General features: G+C 37.3%; 2 protein-coding genes across 3 annotated transcripts; both read left to right on the plus strand.

Annotated features, from left to right (window-relative positions):
* Positions 1-2,860: 2,860 nt before the first annotated feature.
* Positions 2,861-7,158, plus strand: LOC112280227 (enolase). The gene is made up of 15 exons (XM_024515456.3): positions 2,861-3,022; positions 3,251-3,314; positions 3,559-3,623; positions 3,849-3,896; positions 3,999-4,085; positions 4,233-4,313; positions 4,514-4,615; positions 4,833-4,913; positions 5,045-5,119; positions 5,331-5,393; positions 5,561-5,641; positions 5,844-6,038; positions 6,175-6,366; positions 6,498-6,554; positions 6,676-7,158. The coding sequence occupies exons 1-15, from the start codon at positions 2,957-2,959 to the stop codon at positions 6,754-6,756; spliced, it is 1,338 nt and encodes a 445-aa protein (XP_024371224.1). The 5' UTR covers positions 2,861-2,956; the 3' UTR covers positions 6,757-7,158.
* A 7,365-nt stretch (positions 7,159-14,523) lies between these two features.
* On the plus strand, positions 14,524-18,624 carry LOC112279595 (enolase). 2 transcript variants are annotated; one of them, XM_073532511.2, is made up of 15 exons: positions 14,524-14,754; positions 14,916-14,979; positions 15,261-15,325; positions 15,516-15,563; positions 15,664-15,750; positions 15,920-16,000; positions 16,129-16,230; positions 16,457-16,537; positions 16,669-16,743; positions 16,962-17,024; positions 17,236-17,316; positions 17,543-17,737; positions 17,874-18,065; positions 18,197-18,253; positions 18,375-18,624. In XM_073532511.2, the coding sequence occupies exons 3-15, from the start codon at positions 15,305-15,307 to the stop codon at positions 18,453-18,455; spliced, it is 1,164 nt and encodes a 387-aa protein (XP_073388612.1). In that variant the 5' UTR covers positions 14,524-14,754; positions 14,916-14,979; positions 15,261-15,304; the 3' UTR covers positions 18,456-18,624. The 2 variants fall into 2 exon arrangements, with proteins under 2 accessions (XP_073388612.1, XP_024369970.1); XM_024514202.3 differs by having other exon boundaries at positions 14,524-14,678.
* The last annotated feature ends 393 nt before the right edge of the window (positions 18,625-19,017 follow it).

A 19,017-nucleotide genomic window follows, 5' to 3' on the forward strand; every position in this document is an offset into this window, starting at 1 on the left:
TGGAGCAATACGGTGGTAAAACCCAATTGCGGGTTTGATCTAATTACTACCAAGTTATCCAATTATTGGGATCAAAGGATGGGATGGGATGGGCCGAGCTAGGACAAGCTAGGCCAAGATAGCAACAATGATGGCAGAACAAATGATTCCAATCCGCACCTAGTTGACTTGGCGTTGTTTTTTTTTTTTTTTTTTTTTTTTTTTAATAATCTCAGTAAGGAGTATTAATTGGCTATTGAGATATGTTATATATATATATATATATATTTTTGATTAGCTACCAAAAACGTACTTGACATTAGCAAAGCTAGTATGTTTAACAACTAGTATTTTGATGTAATTATTATATTTGTTTATACATGTAAATTTTTCAATTTTATTTTGTATAAAAATAAATAAAAAATCTATATGGTTTTTTATATTTAAATGAGATGTGATTATTTTTTATTTTTAAAACAATTATATGTTTTAAATATAAAAAGATATTAGATTACAAAAAATTATTTTAAATATTACAACATAATAAAATAACAATCAAACTACAATCATTTGATGCACTTTTAAAAAAAATTAAGATATTAAAACATTTAGCAAAGAAATATATAAGTAAAAGAACTTTAGTCATCAACAACACACATGAGATTGTACATCTTTTATTGACTTTCATCAAGTTCATTCCACAAAATATTCACAAAATATTAAGTCAATAAATTTTTTCTACTTATTACTTTGTCAAATATGTTTTTTAAAATTAGAGCAATTGATGCATCATACATGTAACATAAGGCCTTAGAGCATAATTTTTTGAATAACATATAAACAACCTTGAAAAAAATAAAAGAAGAAATTTATTGCTTATGAAAATATGGTGATATTATTGATTAATGCAAGATAATTTAGGTACTTAATGTTATGAATCTTTAGTGAATTCTTGTACCCTTCTACTTCCTCTCTACTACCTCTTCTTTCAAAATATTAATATAATTTGACAAATTAGGTTTTGTAGGAAATCAAAAGTTTTATTTATTTTATTTTCTTTTCTTCTATTATATATTATGTAAATTTTGATGAAGTTTACATATTTTTTATTCCAAAAATATAGAAGTAATTTATAATTCTTCAATACTTTTATATTCTTAGATATAATTATGCTACCTTTCTATTACAAATTGCCACAAATTGCAGAATTCTATGCCTTTGTAACATGTACCTTTTATTTGATATGATGTTTTAAAACATCAATTAATAGCATTTCAAATACTAGTTTGTCATGTCAGTAGATATGTAAAGTCACTGTTTATGCATGCAATACATGTTTCAAAATGAAAATACAGTAATGACTCAGAAGATCTCTTGTGGAAAATTAATTTCTACATATGTGGGCACATATATAATGAAGTCTTGAAAGACCACACAATGAACATGTTTGAAGCTCAAGGCCACTACAATTCAAAGTCTTCCAAAAAGATACAAAAAATTCCATCTAAATGCATGTCCTTCTCAAAGTTAATCTTTGTACATCCTATTTTAGACTTGTGGCCACATCCATCTTAAAAATGCAACCTTATTAGATGAATTTGTGTTATAAAATGAAGCCTATTAGTCCAAGATAATAGCAAGTTGCTTGCAAAAAAAAAACATTCACTTTATTTTGATAATTTGTTTGTTTTCACAAATATAAAATCCAAACATTTTGATGTCAAATTTATTTGTTTATATTCTTTTATTTAAATTTTATTTATTTATTGAAATGATAAAGCGACCCAAATTTTTACTAAATTGACCTACATGTTTAAACCATCATTGTATTCTTTCAACCATGTCTCCATTCTAAGTCATTCTCCTATTTTTAATTGTCGCCTCTATTCCTAGCCCCTTTGCTTAGGTCCTTAGCAATGGTTGGAGATAAAGAATGGTTGGGAATAAGGATGAGAGCTGCAAGGGTATGATGATGGTTAAGATAGAGTGTCTTGCTTTATCATTCTACTTTGTTTATTCGTTTATTTCATTTATCAATGAAAAAGAGCCAAATCAAATAAAAAGTACTTTCTCACTATAGAAAGTCCTTTGTCCTTCTCATCAACAACTTGTAACATTTTAGGTTCTCTCTTATCATCCCAACCTATGACATATCATAGGAATTTTACATAATATACAAACAAGCAAACAAACAAATATTATATGAAAATTAATAAAAAAAATCACTCTAAAATGTGTCTACAATAAGAAGAAACTCTTTGTTCTAGAAACTTGTTCCTAAACCCTTTCCAATCCCCAACAACCAAATGACCCAAACTCTCAACCAACAAGCAAACAAACAAACCACTATAAACCTTAAACCCTAAACAATCACACCCCTACACCCTAAATACCCAGCACGTGCAAAGAAGCAGCTTCCTTGGCTTAGTGAAGGAATGGAGCATGGAAGGTACTAGAAAGCATCTCAGGGCACCATAAAGGAGATATTTTTTTGTGCTGGGCACTCAAACCCACAAGGGCTCTCTCTCTAACCAGCTGAGTTTGTCTGAATCCACCACGGCCAAGGGTACCACGGTCGAAGGCCCCCCAACCACCTCTCCCTACCGTGGAGGAGCCACCACGGCCAGCTTCTGCTGCGACACGACCCCGCGGTCACGGGCGCCTGCCTCTTCCCGTCGCACAATAGGCGTGGTTCGTAAGCCATGAATTCATCCACTCGAATTCATTCATCCACTCGAATTCATTCATCCACTTACATTCATCTACACTATTCCTCGAAATAGTCGACTAGCTACTCGGAACGTGCAGCGTCACCGGAGGTCTGCCTCCAACGCCTTCATAAGGCAAAAGCCTTCTTCTTGACCATTCGGGATTACGAGGTATTCGCAGCGATTTTGATTGTTGGGTTTCGTTTGTTTGGTTATTTTGTTTCTGGTTTCGTGGAGAATTTTTTTGGGTTCGGTTCTTGAGGTTGAGAATGGCGACCATCCAGTCAATCAAGGCGCGCGCCATTTATGACAGCCGTGGCAACCCCACTGTCGAGGTGCTGTGACGTCTGTGCTCCTTCGGAATAGTTTGTCGAATTTCATTTACCCATTGAGGAATCGGTGCACTGGTAGTTGGGTCGATGCCGATTGGGTGATGCTGGATGTAAATTTTATAGGGCTTGCTCATTTTGCATCTATTTTTCGTGCGCTCTTTGGGTTTTGGGAGGCGATCATGGACTGGAGGATTGAAGATTTTATGTGTTGTGTGTGTCTGTGTTGAACAGGCGGACATCCACTTGTCCGATGGATCGTGGTATCGAGCTGCAGTGCCCAGTGGTGCTTCCACTGGTTAGTTCCTTTCTTCCTCACATGACACTGTTGTTTCTGCCCCCACGTCTTCCTTTTGGGTATTTTATGCTATGTTGTGAACGAAGTGTGGGCTTATAGTTGTCGTTTTTTGCTTGTGTTTTTTCTTCTTGTTTCTTCATTACTGCTCTAGGGTGGAAGAGGTGGAGAGAGTGGTTGAATTCCGAGGGTTTTTTCGGGTTTGTTTTTGTCGTGTGCATTGACAACTTCTGTTTTTTGCTTGAAGGTGTCTACGAAGCGTTGGAATTGCGTGATGGAGGAAAGGATTACATGGGAAAGGGTGTGCAGAAGGTATTTATCTTTCTCCTTACTAGAAGATTTCCGATGAATTTTGTTCTAATGCTTGTACGAGTCATCGCCACATTTTTAGGATGATAATTACGCGTTTGTGAGTTGACTAAAATGAATAGATTCGTAGACAGCTTCACATCTTCACAAATAAGAACTGTGATTCCATGCATCAATCTGTAACCCTTCTCGATTTTTCCTCTAACTCGTGTACTTTTGTGATGCTAGGCAGTCGACAACGTGAACAAAATCATCGGCCCTGCCCTTGTCGGAAAGGTATGTGTCACGTCGTAGCTGCACGGATTCCTAATTTTACGACTGAGACGTAAACTTTAGTATGTGGGTTGCGAATTTAATTTACTGTTTACTTATTTGCAGGACCCCACAAACCAAACTGCAATCGACAACTTCATGGTTCACGAACTTGACGGTACCCAAAACGAGTGGGGATGGTGCAAGCAGAAGGTATCAATATCTGGGCTTCTCAATGCATTAGTACAGAATTTGGTGGAGACATTGATCTTTCAGGGGTTATTGAAATCAGGAATGATCGGCAGCAAGCATGGCGTTTGGCCTCATGGTCTGACTAGTTCCTTGTACTGGATTGTGCAGCTGGGAGCGAACGCTATTCTAGCAGTGTCACTGGCTGTGTGCAAGGCTGGTGCTGGAGTTTCGAAGACTCCACTTTACCAGGTTAGTGTTTCCTCCGGAGCCAATATTGCATGTAGTGGAATCCAGTACTTGAACTATTTTTAGTTCTATTGAATTTCGCTTAGTGAGCTATTCTTCGTTTCCATAATTAAATCATAACTTGGATGTAAAGTAGAGTCGTCTCATATCTTGAAGGAATCGTGTTCTTGCTCGACTTCTGACGAAAAGCTGGATGATTTCAGCACATTGCCAACCTGGCTGGCAACAAGGAAATCGTGATGCCAGTGCCCGCTTTCAACGTGATCAACGGTGGATCTCATGCTGGCAACAAGCTCGCCATGCAGGTCTGCTTCTTCCCAATTCTCAGCATCTAGCATCCGTTATTGACTGCGTAGTTACAAAAATGCAATGATCCGTGAAAGTTTCGAGCAAGTGTTATGTACAGTCTGCAGTCTCTGCCTGGAGACCCTAAGGTTGGATATTTGTTTTATTTGATCCATGTATCTTGTGGCTTGCTGGGATTTTTTAATAAGGTTTACTTCCTGTGCTTGTGTATCACAGGAATTTATGATTTTGCCCACTGGCGCATCTTCCTTCAAGGAAGCCATGAAGATTGGTTCTGAGGTTTACCATAACTTGAAGGTAATGCAGTAATTCTTTGAGTTTTTCACTAGAAATTTGGATTGTCACGATTAGAAAGATCTCACTTTCGTGTTGTATTCTAGAGATTTATTCAAGACAAATTTATTGATAGATCTCTTTGCATTTTTCAGGCTGTAATTAAGAAAAAGTATGGACAAGATGCTACAAACGTTGGTGATGAGGGTGGTTTCGCTCCTAACATTCAGGTTTCTACCACAAGTTTCTGGATTTATTATCGATGGACTTTGTTCAACAATGTTTTGTTGTAGCTTGGAGCCTTGCGTGAACTCTGCAGATGTCAGTTTGCACGTAATATGTGGTATCGCTGTACTCTCGGCTTTTGTTGGTGACACTTTTTCCAAATCTGGTTGTCTGGGAGATGTTCTAACACGGCATTGTCCACCTGGGACCACACAGGATAACAGAGAAGGTCTTGAATTGCTGAAGACTGCCATTGCGAAGGCTGGCTACACGGACAAGGTTACTTGATGTTGATAGCATGTGACTCTTCTATCGTTTTGGGTTTAACTGCTTCTGGAATTCTTGTACATTAGCATCTATTCCTAGGAGGGTCTTTTTTATCCACGTACTTGGTATCCGTCGTATTTGTGGAGTCTACTAAAGTCAAAGTTGCTTCGATCAACTAGGTGGTGATCGGAATGGACGTTGCAGCCTCTGAATTTTACAACGAGAAGGACAAGTTGTACGACTTGAACTTCAAGGAAGATGTAAGTATGGCACCTATCAAGGAAATCTTTCTGTGGAATTCGATTACTATTTTTACCAGAAGGCACGTTGTTTACTGGTTTCAAGATTTGTTTCGACTGTCGAACATCCATCGGCCCAGTCATCGTACTTCATATCATTTTCACGCTAAGTTCGTTGGAGCAGGTTTGCTCATAATTATGACCGTGGTTTGACATTGAACAGAACAACGACGGCAGCTCAAAGCTGAATGGAGACGAATTCATTAAGTTGTACGAGTCTTTTGTGGAGGAGTACCCTATTCTCTCGATTGAGGACCCCTTTGACCAAGATGACTGGGCTCATTACAGCAAGATTAACGAGCTGATGGGCGACAAGGTGCAAATCGTCGGTGACGACTTGCTGGTCACTAACCCAAAGGTGCAGTTCCATCTCCTGTCGCGTTCCCATTGGTACTTGACCCGAAGCAGGCATTTTGTGATGGTGCATAAGTAGTATGAATGTTAGTCAGTACCTTACTGATGAAGGTTGGTGCATTGTGTTGTTTTGGTTGCAGCGTGTGGCTCATGCCATCCAGCACAAGGCATGCAACGCCCTTCTTCTGAAGGTGAACCAGATTGGGTCAGTTACAGAAAGTATCGAAGCTGTGGTTATGGCGAAGAAAGCGGGGTGGGGTGTGATGACGAGCCACCGCAGTGGAGAGACGGAGGACAGCTTTATTGCAGACCTTGCCGTGGGGCTTTCAACAGTGAGTGAATGCTGAGCATAGAAGCAGTCTTTTTGGGTTTTGTTGTTATGGTGATGTTGGCTGTGCATAGATATGGTGAGATGTTCCAGTCGTATGAAGAGTATGGTACCGACGATTGGTGAACGATGCAGGGTCAAATCAAGACCGGAGCGCCATGCCGATCTGAGAGATTGTCCAAGTACAACCAGGTTTGTTGATGCTATAATCCTTGCTTTGCAGTATGATGCATGAGTTGCCTATGAAGTTTGTTCATGAAATTGGGAAATGGACTTTGAACACTCACTTTCTCACGGTGATTGTATTGTGCAGCTTCTGAGGATTGAGGAGGAGCTTGGTGACAAGGCTGTCTATGCCGGTCTCAAGTTCCGCAAGCCTGCTGAGCCATACTAGAGTCCTAGCACCTGTTCCGCATCTAATCATGCTTGATTTTTGGGGATGTACACGTGTGATTGTGAGTCACTACGTGCTGTTGACGTGAACCAGTTGTATTCAGCCTACTTTTGATGAGTTGATCAATAATATTACCAAATCGAACACATCTATATGGTATTGGATGCACTAATACCAAATGCTTTTAGTGTCCACGCTGTTTCGTGGTCCGGCTGTGGCGTGGATGAGGAGTTGCGCTCAAGCAGCAGGGGATCTTAGCCCAGCAGATCTGAGACTTCTTGTTTTCGATCGAAGTAGATCCCTTCAGTGTCACTGAAAATAGAACAACGGAATAGGAGGATCGTCTCACTCATATTGTATACGAGATATAGTCATAATTCCGTTTACAATTAGCAGCTTCAATTGAGCCTGTCATATTATCTGCGTCATGAATGAGGTCTTTTGATTGTAGGAATCGCTTTCCCAGAATTTCTTGGGCAATGCATGGTTGTCACGTATCTAACTGCATGGGCTTCACTCTTTTATTTCGACTTCTTATTCGGCAGACTCCTTCACAAATACAGAGAATGTCGTTAAAATGCACGTCTGACGATTGTATCCGGGTTAGCTTGCAAACACGCTTCTAAACTCTGTACACAGTCGATTGTGGAAGAAATTTGTATCGTTGTCATCTATCACGCTCCTCATAACATCCATTTTTTGTGCTTACATAGTCTATCCTGCAGTGACCCAGTTGAAACTTCATTGACGATTGTAAACAAGAGCCAGAAGGCCTCATTTTTGACACTGATTGGAAATAGTTATCATTTTGGCATTTTGACAAGCAGCATATTGCATGAGTGTGGGAGAAAATAAATAAATAAATAAAATCTGTAACATGTGATGTCCGCATTGAAAACAGGTACAGGGCTGAATCATCAAAGTTTCCATTTGAACGAAATTCTTGTGTGAGAGATCTGGGAGGAAGAATACTATCTTTTGTATTCACACTGATCCAATCGCATAGCAGTTATCTTTAAATAATCAGGTTGTGAAACAATCCAATGTGATATTAATGTAGAAACAAAGGTTTAAAAGAGCAAAGATGTAGCAAGAACATGTGTACATAAAATAGTAAACTTTTGTTGGATTGTGGTTTGCCTTCTAACACTTCAAAGTGGTTCAATAAAGCTCATTTCTTCTTAAATAAATAAATAAATACATAAAATCATTTTTATTTTGTTACTTTAGATTTTAATTGTACATGTCTATACATAATCCTTCATAGAGAAAAAAACAACATTAGTCTATTAGCTCACTTGTCACATTCTTGTGTAGATTTTTTCTACCCAAATGTACATATCCTCAAAATAAAATTTCAACTTTTTGTTAAAAACTTGAAGAATAATACAATTATTCAAGTTGGAATATATATATTAAAACTATGATTAATCTCCAAAACATTGAACATTATATTTATAATAATATAAATAACAAAATAAGCATTATATACAACAACACCACAAGATCTAAAAATAGAAGAGGCATCTCTTTCAATATATTAAAGCAAAAACTCTTTGCACACCTCAAAAACAAAACACTTTTTTATTGTTGAGAATGTTTTAGAGAGAGAGAGACAAGAGTATCTAGAAGTAATATGCATACATATGTAAACATACACATACACAAGAAGTGAGTTTATTGATAGGATTATATCTCTTATACAAAGAGAAGGAGAGAAGATAAATAGTTTCTTCCCACTACATTCCAAACATTGTAGCTACAATAAATAGTATGGAGAGCGCTGACTACATTTAATGCTTTCAACACTCTTTGTCATTCATTATAATATTTATATGCATAGAACTATGATCTATACTTTTCTGTAATCTCGTAAGATCAACAATTGCTACCTCATTAAAACCTTATCTAGGAAAATCTTATTATATTTAAAGACAAAACCATAGATGAAGGAAAAAGAGTACAACATTATTTCTAGAGTCTATTAACTTTCTTGCTAAAGAAAAGTAAATTGCTGCATGCTAATGCCATAGATAAATCAGTGATGGTTGCACAAAGGGAGAACTTTGGTGAAGAGATCAACGAAGTTATTTATAGATTTAATTTTCTTGATCTTAAGTATTAGATCAGTAAGTAAGTCATGGGTATAACTAAAACACTTTAAATCAATATGCTTTGTCCTATCTCCTTTAATGAAACCAATTTGCATCTGTGCAACACAAGCGCTATTATCTTCATATAAGATAGTTGGAGAATCATCATATGAAAGTCCACAAGTTGTCTAAATGAGTTTATCAATTGATTGCAACCAAATACATTCTTGAGATGCTTCATGTAAGGGAATAATTTTTGCATGGTTGAATGAAGTTGAAGTTATAGTTTGCTTCACTGATTTCCATGATATTGTAGCTCCATGTCTTAAGAATACATAGCTTGTTTGAGATTTAGCTATTGCAATATCAGATTTATATCCTGCATCAAAGTATCCAACTAATTTTAGATCTCTAGATTGTGTGTAGTATAATCCCAAATCTTCAATGCCTTTTAAATAACATAATAAATATTTGATGCCATTCTAATGTTGTAGTATTGAACATGTACTATGTCTTCGAAGAACACTAACTGCAAATATAATATCTAGTCTAGTAAATGTTGCTAAATACAAAAGTACTCCAATTGCTGTGAGGTATAGATATTGCTCTTCCAATATTTCTTCCTTCTCGTTGCATAGACGATATGGATCATGACCATCACAACCATGCCCAACCATTGGTTTTGACAATGGATAAGCATCAATTATATTGAATCTTTGTAAGATTCATCTAATAAACATTAGTTGATAGAAAAAAAATGCTACCATCTGTGAGATGCATAATCTAAAGACCAATGCAAAAAGTTATTTTTTCTACCATTTTCATCTCAAATTCAAAGATAAGTAGGTTAGTAGCTGCAATGCATGCAGATCTAGTACCCACTAGATTAAGATCATCAACATATATAGCAATGATCATAAAATCAAATTTATCTTGTTTAATAAATAAAAAAGAGATTAGTAGATCACTTACAAGTTTATTTATAATTAAATAAACTTGAAGACGTTGATACCACATGCATCTAGATTATTTTAGACCATATAAGGCCTTGTATAATTTAATACCACAATATCATCTTAGAGCACGTTCATTTGGAGTTCTTGTTTTTAAATCAGGTAGAACTTTCATATAAATATTTGTATCAAGTGAGCCATATAAATATACAATTACCACATCTATGAGACATATCTCAAGGGTGGCATGAATTGTCATTCTAATAATATATTGGAATGTAATTGAATCTATGATTAGAGAATATGTGGATTCATAATCAATGCTAAAATGTTGGGCAAATCCTTGAGCAACAAGGCGAGCTTTATAGTGAATTATTTGATCTTTAGCATCTCAGTTGAGTACTAATACCATCTTATATCCCATAAGGCGAGAAGTAAGAGTGTCTACAATTGGACCAAAGACTTTTTTCTTATACAAAGAAGCATATTCCTCCTCAATGATAATTTTCTATTTTAATGCATCACATCTTGAATGGTTTGATATTCAAGATCTTCTTTCTTGTAAGAAAGAGCTTTTGCCATGATGAATGCAAATAATTCATCTATTATAATAGATGGTCTATTTCAAAGGTCATTTATAGCAAAATATAAAACAAATAATTTGATACTCAACTTGATTTTATTCCTCTTAATTTCAAGATATTTTATTATATGATGTGAAGGTATAATGTGAATAGAAATATTTTCATTAATTGATGGTCCCGTAGGTTTATTAGGAGCTTCCATATAAACAATACTAGAATCACCACTCGTTATAGCTTTCTTCTTTTGTGGTTCTTTTAATTGCTGATGTTTTAATCTGAGGTGTATTTATTAGTGATATTTCAATCTGAGCGAGTTCATTCTGAGCCTCATTAATTGAAACTCTTGTAATCTAAGGCACATTATTGAAGCCATCAAGTGTTTCATTTGTGATCTATTTTAGATACAAAATTTTGGCAACTTCATTTCTACCCAAAGATGTTTTACGATTAGGATTCATTGTAAATATTTTTAGTGCTTTAAATACAAGTATTTTATTATTTTGTTGATTAAATACTCTTCTTCAAAGAAATGAAAATATGTTCTCTTCAAAATGGAAATTTTAAAAAAGTACACATAATAATGTGACATTTGAATGGTCAAATATGCAAATAATGCTTGGTAAATCAAAACCAACATATATGCCTTCTTATTAATGAGCTCCAATGGTACATTGTTGAGGTTCTGGTATTGGAATCCAAGTATGGCCACTAAATACCCATAGGTGAGATATATTTGGAATACGATCTAAAGTGAGCTCTTATAGTGTAATAATTTCAAGAAAAGAAAGATAGAAGCCTATTAATGCTGTAATATGAAAAACTGCATGATTTCACATAGATGTAGGTAAATTTGTATGTAGAAAGAGTGGCAAGGTAATGAATTGTATACACTTTATAAATGATTTTGTTAGTCCATTTTGAACATGTTCATATAGAACACAATATGTCAATTCAATCCTTGTTGTAGTGCAATAGTCTTCAAAGGATTTTGACACAAATTCTTTTGCATTGTTCATATGCAATGTATTGATAAGATAATCAAGAAAATGTGCTTAGAAACAAATAAGCATAGATATAAGATTAGCAAACACCATGTTTCAAGATGATAATAATGAGACATGTGATTGTTTGCTTGATACATCAACAAAGACAAAAGAAAAACCAAATAGTCAAGATATTGGATTAATAGGACCACAAATATCTCCATGCAATATTTCAAGCATTGGTGGTAATTCTTGTAGGAGTTTCTAAATTAAAAGCTGAGCAATCATCTTGCATGATACACATGCAAGATATAATTCCATAGAATTTACATCTGCAGGTTTTAAATTATCGCTAGTTATACATAGAATTATCTTAAAAAATAATGTAGATCTTAGATGTTTGATTCATCCATGCCAAAGAAAAATGTGACTCTTTGTGATAGATGATGCAAAATTAAATATTATACGAGGTCAGATTGTAATCCGGTGTAAACCATTTGTCACAATAAAGGCTTTTTCTACAACTTTATGGTTCTATTCAAAAATCAAAACTTCTTGCCTATCTAATATTACGTTTGAGAGGTGATAACCATTGGCATGCATATCTTGATAGTTGATCAGACTTCAACGTATTGTTAGTACAAACATTGTATGTTTATATTTTTTAATAAAGCCTGCAGGCAATTTTACCATCACTGTTCCTTTTTAGAAATAAATTATATTTATTCCAACCATAATTATCAAATTTTTAGTTTTCCACATTGAAGATTTTTCAATAAAAAACCGTCTATCTTGTAAAATGATATGTGTTGTTGCAGAATTAATGAGCACATCATTTGATTCATCATTAGAGGTTTTGTCATTCATATAAGCTTCTAAATCATCAACACCAATTGAATCCATGGACGCATCTTTGGTATGAACTTCACGACCCACATCTCAAAGTTTCTTATTTTTTCAAAATATTTTAACAAATATTCTGAAATATTGCATATATGTGCCAAATATCCAATCATTCCATATTTATGGCAAGAACACATCTTTGATTTTTTTTTCCACTATAATTAATTGTAGAACGTTTATTCTTTCTACATGGATGGAAATGAGCACAACCATGATTGATCTAAGCTTTTGGACATTTTTTCTATGTTTATATAATTTTTTCTTAGACTTTGGAATATTAAGTGCATGAGATTCTAGAACCATAGTTGCAATAGGATGAGCTTCTGCATTGTGTAAGAATAGTTTGTTTTGTTTCTCCACAAAAAGTAGATAGGACATGAGATCAAGATGATTCTAAAATTTCATATTTCTATATTATTGTACAAGTACACTAGATGCAAGATGAAATGTAGAGAGTTTTTTCAATCATTTCTTCTTCAAAGATACTTTGTCTACATAACCATAGTTATGAGACAATATAATACATTTCACTATTGAAAGTATTTAAATTTGGAAAATCCAAGACATGTAAATATGTCCAATCATGACGTGCATGCGGAAGGAAAATTGTCTTTTGATGATTAAATCTAGATTAACGATTCTACTAGAGCTTGGTTGAATCTTCTATTTTTAAATATTGATGGTACAATACAGATACAAGTTGTCGACAAAAGAGAAGAAGTGCTTTTCAATGGATAGCAATAGGAATTGAAGTACTTATAGTAGGAGATTCTTCAAACAAAATTACATCCAATAGTTGTTCTGCAAATAAATTTGCTTTTGTCATTTTTACCTATAATAGATAATTATTTCTATCAGTAGCCAATAGTGAAAATAGAAGAGCTTGAAAATGTTGGGATGGAGTGGTGATAGTTGGAAATATAGTAGAGGTAGTTGAGGATGTTGAAGCATGCATTATAAATAAATTTGTGAACAAAAATACAAGTTCAAGAAGAAAAGGTTGAGTAAAATGCTCCTTAAAATGTAAAGCCAAATAAAATGATAAAGTTGAAAGTTGAAATCAAAAATGTTAAAAAAATTTAGGAATTTTTTTTTTTTTTCATAAAAATAAGCGTCTATGGTGGACTACAGCAGTTTGGCGAGATGATGTATTAATTGGCAGCAATTGGCAGTAAGGTGCATTAGTTGACAGTAGTTAATAGCAGAGTACGGTAGTTTGGTAGCAATTGATAGCAGAATGTGGTAATACAATAGTAGTAGCAAAACAAGATAACAATAGCACAATAGCAACAGCTTAGGAAGAAAAAAAATTGAAGAAAAAACGAAGAATAAAATACACCAAGTTTTTAAGAATCAAGACTAGAGCATAAGAGCAATCATATTGATAAGGTGTTGAAAATGTTTTTAAGAGAGAGAGAGACAAGAGTAGCTAGAAGTAATATGTACACATATGTAAATATACTCATACACAAGAAGTGAGTTTATTGATAGAGTTATATCTCTTGTACAAAGAGAAGGAGAGAAGATAAACAGTTTCTCTCCACTACATTCTAAACACTATAGCTACAATAAATATTGTAGACTATAATAAATAGCATAGAGAGCACCAGCTACATTTAATGCTCTCAACAGTTATGTTCTATGATTCCATCTAAAGTACATGCCTCATACAAAAAATACATAACAAACAAACAGAAAAAATTGCCCCATAAAGCATGTTATTTAGCTTTTTGAATAGCATTAAATCCAAAAACCATGTTCCAAATTCATATATAATTTCAAATAAAAACAGAATTTAAACCAATTACCAAAACCCCCACCATTGACCTATACCGAAGCCTATCTGGGCCCCATGGCCGCGGGTTCCGGGACCACGGACTAAGGATCGAATTCAGGCCACGGTATTGGGATGCGACACGTGGACCTGTGCTCCTGGAATACGGTCTTAGATGGGACCGACAACACGGTTTTGGATGATTCTTCGCTGCCCGCGGTCACGGGGCGGCGTTAGACTTCGCGACTTTACCGCGGCACCGAAGCCGCGCCGCGAGTGTCGGTGTCTTTTCCCATCGCAGAATGGACGAGGCCTCGCAATGGGACAATCGCCGTTATGGTGTGGATCCGTTTTCCAGGTCCATCCGAATGGACGAGAGCGTTGCTGATCTGTAGTCTCATCCATCGCGCAAGCTGCCCACACCCCGACACCCCATAACCTTGAAGCCGTAGCTTATTCAGCTTGAGATTGCGAGTTTTTGCATCGATATCTGTAGGTTAGAACCCGCTTGTGTTTTGCGGGATTTCGAAGACTTCTGATTCTGTGACTGGGTTCTGGGGTTAAGCATGGCCACCATCCAGTCGATTAAGGCTCGCTCCATTTTCGACAGCCGTGGCAACCCCACTGTTGAGGTGCTGTGTGCCGTTTGTGCTGGTTTGGAGTCATTGAGGTTTTGGGTTTGCGACGGTGTGGGGTCTTCGTGGAGCTGTAAGTTGTGATAGTTGGCTGTCGGTGACTTGCGGGATATGTGTGAATTGATGGGATTAGAGCCCGTGGATTAGTGTGTGTGTTGAGTTTATTTTTTGGTGATTTCGGAAGAGGGTGGGCGGAAGTTTGAACGTTTTGTGGGGGTTTTTGTTGGTGAGCAGGCAGACATTCTCTTGTCCGATGGATCGTGGTACAGAGCGGCAGTCCCCAGCGGTGCTTCCACCGGTTAGTTCCTCCCCCTGCTTTCATGCTTCTCGCTTTTAGCTCGATACCGTTGGTCTGGTCTTTTGTTTTTTGTTTTGTTTTGTTTTGTTTTTTTTTTGTTTTTTTTGTTTTTTTTTGTTTTTTTGTAAGCTTCATTGTGTGCAGGACCTGGGTTTCTGGTGGATACAAATGCGAGCTTTGAAAAGGAAGCACTTTCGGCTCTCTGAGGCTTTGTGAGGACTGGTCATTCTTGTATTCATTTGCGTTTTATTTATTTATTTTTTGGTTTTTGCTTCTTGAAGGCGTTTACGAGGCTTTGGAGTTGAGAGACGGAGGGAAGGACTACATGGGGAAGGGTGTCCAGAAGGTGAATGTTTTGCTCCTATTTTTCGTAGATCTCGCTAAATGCATGTGTATTTGAGTTGATACATTGTACCATTTGGTAGAAAGCAATAAAAAGTGATCGACGATCTCATCGGTATTACAATACCTTGCTTCTATTCAGATTTGGGGAGGTATGCGGGTACTTGCACTAATCTGTTTTGTCGTGATGGTAGGCTGTGGACAACGTGAACAACATTATCGGCCCTGCCCTTGTCGGAAAGGTACGCGTTACGTCGTGGCAATGCAGGTTCCCGTCTTTTGACTTGTGAATAACATTGCGCATTTGGGTTAAAATATTAACACGCCTGCACGATTTTTCAGGACCCTACAGATCAAACTGGAATTGACAACTTCATGGTTCATGAACTTGACGGTACCCAGAACGAGTGGGGGTGGTGCAAGCAGAAGGTGTCAATCTCTGGCCTTGCTCAAATCATTGGTGCAGAATTTGGGAGACTGATAACCTGGAGGTCTAGAAATCAGGGATGTGCTTAGGAATAGCTGACGATCAGGAATATGTAACGAGCACGGCTTGTGGCTCTATGGTCTGACAAGTATCTTACACTGTATTATGCAGTTGGGAGCCAATGCTATTTTAGCAGTGTCACTGGCTGTGTGCAAGGCTGGTGCTGGAGTGTTAAAGACTCCACTTTACCAGGTTAGCTCTTTCTCCTCCTTGATTTAATTTCTCTCCGCGCCTACCAGTGTTGCTCAAGCAGTTTTGTCTTGAACGTTAGACAATTTAAATCCTTGGTTGACTTCTGACGGCAAGTTGGGTGTACTCAGCACATTGCCAACCTGGCTGGCAACAAGGAAATTGTGATGCCAGTGCCTGCCTTCAACGTGATCAATGGTGGATCTCATGCTGGCAACAAGCTCGCCATGCAGGTCCGCTCCTTCCTGATCGTCGACAATTAGTATCCCTCCTACTTGTCTAATTATCAGGTATCTGGGGGTGCAATGGGGACGTAATGTGTTTGGACGAGGAGAGATATGAGTTACAAAAGAGTTAGTTTCACGGCAGGTCTTTTGGAGATCCTGTCTGGAGTTGTATTTAGTTTCAGCTTCTGAACATTATCTATGCCCGTGCTAATGCTCGACGTGTACATTACAGGAGTTCATGATCCTGCCAACTGGCGCGTCGTCCTTCACGGAAGCCATGAAGATTGGCTCTGAAGTTTACCACAACTTGAAGGTAATGGGCTGCTATCTTCATTCTTTCCATGAGTTTTCTCTTGGATTAACAGATGGGATGTACTATAAATGTGCGGTTTGCATTCGCTTTGGAAAGACTGCCCGACCAATCGAATGTTTCGTTCTCTGTAGGCTGTGATCAAGAAGAAGTACGGACAAGATGCCACCAACGTTGGGGATGAGGGTGGTTTTGCTCCTAACATTCAGGTGTGCACCCTAGTTTTGGATATGTCATTACCGTTTGTGTGAGAGTGTTACTTTTTCGAACGTCAAGCAAAGTACACAACCGTAAAACAGTGAAAACGGGCTTTCTGAGATTGACTGCACGAGATTGTGTAACTTGGTACTTGTTTATATTGGATATTCGGTTTTTCCTTGTTTTGTATACCAAGTTTCGGTGGAATTGAGACGTGCTTGACTCACAGGATAACAGAGAAGGTCTGGAACTGTTGAAGACTGCCATAGCGAAGGCAGGCTACACCGATAAGGTCAGTTGATCTCGTTACATAAGATCCATCCGAGGGTTCATATGTGATTGCTCTGTCCAAATGTTTCAACATTCCGATGTGATGCCACGAGTTCCTTCTTCCTCCTTTCTTTCTTGTTTTTTACTTCGATTCTTTTGGTCGTAAAAATACTTACGTACTATAATTTCCATGTATGTTTTCTGAGTATGTTGTTTCTGCACCTCTCAACCAGGTGGTGATCGGGATGGATGTAGCTGCGTCTGAGTTCTACAACGAGAAGGAGAAGACCTATGATCTCAACTTCAAAGAAGATGTGAGTATGTTGGTTCTTGGGAATGTGGTCTTTAAAATCCAATATTCATCCTTGCTAGAGGAAGTATTCCTGGACATGTCGTCCTCGTATTTATTCTCATGCCTGTATTCGTTGTATTACGTTTTTGTAATTGTAAAACCCTTATGTATATTCGACATTCTGAGAATCCTCTTCGAAATGTGTTTGGTATGGTTGATGCTTACAAGGAGTCATTGACATTGAACAGAACAACGACGGCAGCTCAAAGCTGAATGGAGACGAATTCATTAAGTTGTACGAGTCTTTTGTGGAGGAGTACCCTATTCTCTCGATTGAGGACCCCTTTGACCAAGATGACTGGGCTCATTACAGCAAGATTAACGAGCTGATGGGCGACAAGGTGCAAATCGTCGGTGACGACTTGCTGGTCACTAACCCAAAGGTGCAGTTCCATCTCCTGTCGCGTTCCCATTGGTACTTGACCCGAAGCAGGCATTTTGTGATGGTGCATAAGTAGTATGAATGTTAGTCAGTACCTTACTGATGAAGGTTGGTGCATTGTGTTGTTTTGGTTGCAGCGTGTGGCTCATGCCATCCAGCACAAGGCATGCAACGCCCTTCTTCTGAAGGTGAACCAGATTGGGTCAGTTACAGAAAGTATCGAAGCTGTGGTTATGGCGAAGAAAGCGGGGTGGGGTGTGATGACGAGCCACCGCAGTGGAGAGACGGAGGACAGCTTTATTGCAGACCTTGCCGTGGGGCTTTCAACAGTGAGTGAATGCTGAGCATAGAAGCAGTCTTTTTGGGTTTTGTTGTTATGGTGATGTTGGCTGTGCATAGATATGGTGAGATGTTCCAGTCGTATGAAGAGTATGGTACCGACGATTGGTGAACGATGCAGGGTCAAATCAAGACCGGAGCGCCATGCCGATCTGAGAGATTGTCCAAGTACAACCAGGTTTGTTGATGCTATAATCCTTGCTTTGCAGTATGATGCATGAGTTGCCTATGAAGTTTGTTCATGAAATTGGGAAATGGACTTTGAACACTCACTTTCTCACGGTGATTGTATTGTGCAGCTTCTGAGGATTGAGGAGGAGCTTGGTGACAAGGCTGTCTATGCCGGTCTCAAGTTCCGCAAGCCTGCTGAGCCATACTAGAGCTCTGGTATCTGGTTAGTATCTTATTGTTTGTTTTTGAGAGAGGCATGAGCTAGATTGTAATCGTAAAACGGTGCTGCTGATAGGCTAAGGTGTCCTGCAGCCCACATGAGGATCGATGAATGAATGAATCAGTCAATTACGAAATTTTAATTTCATTTTTAGAAAAGTTGTCTTTTAAATGTGTTAGTTGTTTTGCATGTTCAAGCTCCGCATCAACTAGGAGGTTGTGTATGGTTGAATCGAGTCGGCTGAATTTGTAAAGGTAGTTTATTCTGCTATTAATTGTTTTATTTTCACCCCTCACGAAACGAAAAATTAAAGAATAAGATTTTGGTATCGTAAAGTTCACAATATCTTTTCGCAATTTTAAACATTTTCCAAGATCAATATTACACTTGATGTACCCGTTACAGTGAACGAGATTATGATGTTTAATCAGATAATTTAGCTTATTGTCTTTAATTTGATATCAAATAGTATCAATGACTGAAGCTTTTTCCTTACTTCTAAATGTTTTTATTGTTTTATAACAAAACTGTATATCTCTCTCTCGCTATAT

Source organism: Physcomitrium patens, chromosome 3 (genome assembly GCF_059467195.1).
Source record: "Physcomitrium patens ecotype Gransden chromosome 3, ASM5946719v1, whole genome shotgun sequence".
In the NCBI taxonomy this organism is placed as follows: Eukaryota; Viridiplantae; Streptophyta; class Bryopsida; order Funariales; family Funariaceae; genus Physcomitrium; species Physcomitrium patens.